Genomic DNA, 6,044 nt, shown 5'->3' on the forward strand with positions numbered 1-6,044 from the left:
TAAGTGTCATGTTTTCATTGTAATACTCTGGATAAGTTCTGGATAAGCTCTTTGAAGATAAAGTTTTCTCATTATTGAATTTGGTTACTATGATTTTGATATTCCTTTTTTTCTGGAAACCTAAGCATATGTGAAGAAGAGTCTCTGAGAGTATACATAACTTACCCAAGATCAAACACATTATTAGTGAAGCTGGGATTAAAACCTAAGTCTGATGCAAAAGCTCATGCTCTTTCCTAAATACTACCTTCTCAAAGTCACACGGAAATCTGATTTTCAAAGTGATAAACAAGTCACTTTGTTCACAGTCTCTACAAAATAGATCAAAAAACTGTGAAGCCCTCTGTTGGTTAACATACCACCTGATCGGTCAAACTCAGCATCATTTCCATTGTGAAGACAAAATACTGAGCACTCGTTCTCGGATCTGCTTGGTCTTGATCCCATAAATGATGGGGTTCAGCATGGGAGGAGCCAACATGCAGACATTGGCCAGAAGAATGTGTGTATGGAGCGGCACATGGTGCCCAAACCTCTGGGTGATTATAGTAAAGATGCCAGGCAAGTAGAACATGGAAATGACCCCAAGGTGTGAACCACATGTGCCCAGAGCCTTTTGTCGAGCTCCTCGGGAAGGGAGATGGAAGACTGTGTAGAGGATGAGGCTGTAGGAAACTAAGATGAACAAGGCATCTAGCATCACAGTAGAGAGAAGGACAGACAAGCCATACCAAACATTGACACGAATATCGGCACAAGCAAACTTGGCCACGGCCATGTGCTCACAGTAGGTGTGCGGCAGCAGATTGCTGTGGCAGAAAGGCAGTCGCTTCACCAGAAACACATCTGGGAGTATCACACAGAAGCTTCTCAGGACCACGGCCAAGCCAACTCTTATGATTACTGCATGACTGAGCACTGTGGTATAGTGCAGTGGGTTACAGATGGCCACATAACGGTCAAATGCCATTGCCAACAGAATTCCTGATTCAGCAATGAAGGTCGCATGGATGAAGAAGATTTGGGTGACACAGCCATCAAGGGAGATTTCCCCAGCATGGAACCAGAATATGGCTAGGGCCTTGGGCACAGTGGTAGTGGACAGGATGAGGTCAGTCACAGCCAGTATGCAGAGGAAGAGGTACATGGGTTCATGGAAGCTGCGTTCAGTGATGATGATGAAGATAAGGAGGCTATTCCCAAGGACAGCAACAAGGTAGGAAACAAAGAAGGGGAGAGAGATCCATGTATGCTGGTCTTCCAAGCCAGGGATGCCCAGTAGAATGAAGAGTGAGTGGCTGGTACCTGTGAAGTTGGTAGTTGCCATGCCCAGGGCAGATCACCTGTGCATTGGTGTGTAGGATGTGGCAGTCAGCTCTTCTCTTTTCCCAAAAGCTGAATGGGATTGAAATAGGGAGGAGGCATCAGATCATTTCCCATTGGTGGGAGCAGTGAAAAGGATCCCAGTGAGGAAGTCAGGAGACAGAGCTAAAATTCTTTTCCATTCTACAGTTTTCACTAGCTGTGGGGTCTCAGTAAAACAACTTTCCTGCTCTGAGCCTCTCTTTATCACCTTAAAACTAAAGTTGGGAATAGGATGGATTAGAGCATATGTAAGAGAGGCCCTCCATTCTAGAGTCCCAAAGATCTTAATCTCAGGTTGTTATAAGCAGTTAAGAGCTGTGAATAACAAAAACTTTAGATTCCACTTTGAACACCCAAATGTGATGAGCATCTAAAAAAAAAATGTTGAGTTGCCTATTGATTTAACAAATCCTTCTTGAGGACCTACATGGGGGAGATAGTCAACCAAAATGTCTCTCTCTATTAATATAGATACTCTAGAGGAAAAGCAAAATGCAGGGAGCTGGGGGTACATGGTCAACTCCCTATGAGCTCAAAAGAGGCTTTCTAAAGGTGCCACGTTATTAAGAGTAAGTAGGAGCTTGCCAAGTAAAGGAATGTGATGAGGGAAGAACTTGAATGAAATCATGGAGATCTGAAAAGACATAGGGTTTGGAAGAAATTAGAATGATACAAGGTTAACAGGAAAGAGGAAATGGTGGAAAATAATGCAGGTGAGGCAGCAGGCAAATCACTGAGGGGTCTGAGTATTCCTCTAAGGACTTTAGATTATGTTGAAGTGGGAGGAGTTTGTAGTGAGGGAATGGTGTGGGGAAGTTTGCACTGAGAGTAGGTAGTTCCCTCACTTGCAGTATTGTGTAAGATGAATGTGAGGGGAGGAGGCTGCAGAATGAGGCAGAGGTCAGTTAGGAAGCCACTGTGATGGGTCACCACAGCCTGAGGTGACTGTAGTCATTTCACACACTTTAGGGGAGCACATAAAGCTTAGAGAATTTAGGTAGCAGCCACCCACCCCGGTCACCAGGCCAGCTGGATTCTGGCTTCCCCAGGTGGCTTCAGTCACTTTGTGTCTGCCCTGCTCCACTCTATTTCTATTCATCAGGGGACTGTGATTTCCTGACTGCTGATTCAAGGACATAAAGTCATCCATTGTGAACCCCCTTAAATTCTTCCACCCTTGCTCAGCCACCTACGAATTTATTTATAGTCACATATCTTTTTCCTCTTCCTCCTGTTTAAGGCTAAGCCCTTCAACTGCACGCCAGACCTCCCTATCTTCTCTTTAATTACATCTTTCCATTAATCCATCAATTCCAGTAATGTCAACTTCTCCTTCTCTGTTGGCTCCTTCTCCTTACTGTGTAAATATGTTCACATGTCTCACCTCCCCTTCACCTAGGTTTCATAAAAGAAGGGATATTCTCTCTCTTCATCTGTTCTCTCACTTCCTTCTTTATATTTACCCACTGCCAATTTCCTGGTAAGCCCAGCATGCTACTAAAGCTTCCTTCTCAAAAATGGTCTATCACATCACAACTACCAAATCTAATGTCACTTTTTTCTTCTCATTCATAATCTCCAACTTCCATTATTAAGTCTCTTACTTTTATAATAGCAATTATTAAATCCCTATGAAGGGTTACATAGCTATTATTTCTAATCCTGACACCAACCCTGTGTAAAAGAAATTATCACTAGTTTATGGATGAAAAAACTGACACTCAGATAACTTGTCCATAGTCTGTTTCAGCTAGCCTATTTGAAACAGACTAAGGGCCAAAACTTCTATTGGTTTTAAAAACATACATTTTGTTATGTTCACTATATAACTCTATATAACTACATATCTTGGGCTTCCATCCCTCTCTCTTTCAATTCTTCCAATTTATACCACAACTTTTAAAACATGTAAGATAGTTTAATATAGGAAAAAGGATATGGGTTTTAGAGTCAGACCTACCTGGGTTTGATTCCAGCTCTGCCAGCTATAAACACACACACACACACACATACTCTCTCTCTCCCTCTCTTCCATTCAGATGCATATTTTCACACACACTCACCTGTACAGTCACAATCCCATGTACTCACTTACATCAATACCAATGACGATTTATACAACACACATTTTCACAGTTCACACAAATAGTTCTTCACTATGACACTGCACTTCACACACACATACTTTTAAACTTTACCAAACACATACCCATACAAAGTCACACATAGTCATTAATTAGTCAAATTCACTCTGACATGGATAATTTATGACTTATCTAAGTCATCTTGTTATGACTCCCTCTTACCCTGCTTCCAGCTTTATAGTCCCCTTGCCTACATCAGAAGAGGGGTCTTTCACAGAAACGTGATTCACGGAGAAACATGCCTGCTTCAACAGTTTCAGTCTTGAGCTGCCTAACCTAGAGTGAGAGATATAAAATGCAAATACTGGTTGGGACTTAATTCCGGCGATCATCACACTGTAGTCTATGGGCCTAATCCTGTCCACCAACTGCTTTTATAAATAAGGATTTATTGGGACACAGCCATTCCCATTTGTTTATACACCCTTGATGGCTGCTTTTATGGAACAGAATTGAATAGACTATATTTGATGCCTAAACTATTTGCTCTGGCCCTTTACCAAAAATGTTTCCCAATTTCTGCTTTAAGCCTCACCAAACTTGGAATAACCTTGCCATGCAGTAACTTATTATTCACAAGGGCCCCAGAAGAGAAGGCAGTTTTCCCAGTGTCACAGAGGAAATGAGGTAAGGAAGTCTAGAAACAAGTTCTCTTGCCTGTCATTTCACAAATACATCCACAATGCCACAACATTTCTGCAGAAACATTTTGGTCTGTCATCCCTGATTCTGGTCTCAGGTAATAGAGAATTCCAAATAAAACCCCTAAAGAGTAGGCAAATGACGAAGGCAATTCAACATCGTTTGTCATCAGTGAACTCTGAGTCTCTGTCACCTCCTTGGTCCCCACACTCAGTCAGACCCCACAGTCTAGGCCCCTGGGCAGAAGGGCCCAGAGAAGCACCAGGCTCCATTGGTCAGTACCAACTTACACCTCTCCTCACTCTAACGCACCCGTCACTCATCAGGAATGCCGGCTGCAGCCATGTCCCTGCCTTGATCTCAGGGTGTTTCCACACTGCAGGCTGTGAGCTGTGGTTGGGGGACCAAGCTGGAGGAGTAACCAAGGATAAATTATTCTTTCTGTCTTCAGGGACCATGGACTTAACCATGTGACCTTCTCCCCTGGGATCTCCTCTGTTGCCTGTGACATAATTGTAAAGCTCTTAACTCTTTCCCTGCGTGGACGCTGGGAATCCACTGTGAGAATCCTGCTTGCGAGGCTCCATGTGCTTGGGAAATAGGATTTAGTGGGAGAATGGATTCAGCAGGGACAGGCCAGGGTGGAGGAGGCAGAGGCTGGGAACAGGGTTAAGAATCTGAAGCAAGGACTCAAATCTTGCTCCATATCATCCTCTTCAATCCTGACTTCCAGGACACACAGAAGCACTATAGGAGCTAGAATCCTATAGATTCTCTCTTGCGTGCTTTTATTCATTTTACACCCATTCAACCAACATGACTTACATGCTAACTGAATTGACAACATGCTATTATGATGTTGAACAAAATCAAGTCCATTTAAGATGCATTTATTTTGTATATAGAACTAATGCTTTGCTTCTATCATCCAGTGATGATCACAGAACATTTTCTTTGATAACACCAAGATTTTTTCTTCTCTATTTTTGGATATTTATATATTTGAGGTCATGCTGTATATTTGGCATGCTCTTTTATTGAATTTCATAATATAGAAATTTTTCATGGTAAAAAATATTCAGTAAACAACATACTCTTTTATATTTTCCCCATTTTAAGAAATTATGCTTTATTTAAAATAAATCGAAATTGTGTATGTTTAAAATATACAACATTTTATGCGATATATGTAGACAATAAAATAGTTACTAACTATGCTGACATATCCACCATCTCACATAGTTACCCATTTTTTATTTTCTTTATGTGGCAAGGGCAGCAAAAATCTACTCATTTATCAGGAATCCCAAATACAGTGCAATTATATTACTACATAGCTCCCTTAAGGCAGCCCTAGTCTAGCATAATACCACATACATAGTTATTACTCTATAAATTTCTTGGAAAAGAAGATGACTAAATATTTCATATTGGTGATATAACATCATATGTAATGATCCCATACTGTCAAACATTTATATAGCTTTCATTTTTCTCTATTAAACATTTTATTGGGGTTTTTTGAAATGCTTACATTGAACTAAGTAACACCACCACCACAGTTATATTAATTTCTTAATAGTTTTTAAATGTAACATTGCCTTATGCACATTAGGTGAGGTCCTCCCAAATATCCTCTCTCCTCCCACAGCCCCCCTCCCATCCCTCTCTCTCCTTTTCCCTCCAATTTTCTGGACTATAGTTATGTTTTGCCATACATATGAATGTGTGGGTGATTATATATTGATTTCATAGTATCGAGTACCTTGGATACCTTTTTTTCCCATTCTAGAGATATCTTACTAAGAAGAATACCTTCCAGCTCCATCCAGGCAGATATAAAAGACATGAAGTCTCCATCTTTTTGTGGCTGCATAGTATTCCATGGTGTAC

The 6,044-nt window shown here is 41.1% G+C and overlaps 1 protein-coding gene across 1 annotated transcript; it reads right to left on the reverse strand.

The window, feature by feature from the left end:
* Positions 1 to 382: 382 nt before the first annotated feature.
* LOC128564656 (olfactory receptor 52B4-like) lies at positions 383 to 1,327 on the reverse strand. Its single transcript, XM_053560205.1, has one exon. It carries the CDS (start codon positions 1,325 to 1,327, stop codon positions 383 to 385), a length of 945 nt encoding a protein of 314 aa, XP_053416180.1.
* Between the last annotated feature and the right edge of the window lie 4,717 nt (positions 1,328 to 6,044).

The sequence above is a fragment of the Nycticebus coucang genome, chromosome 14 (genome assembly GCF_027406575.1).
Source record: "Nycticebus coucang isolate mNycCou1 chromosome 14, mNycCou1.pri, whole genome shotgun sequence".
In the NCBI taxonomy this organism is placed as follows: domain Eukaryota; kingdom Metazoa; phylum Chordata; class Mammalia; order Primates; family Lorisidae; genus Nycticebus; species Nycticebus coucang.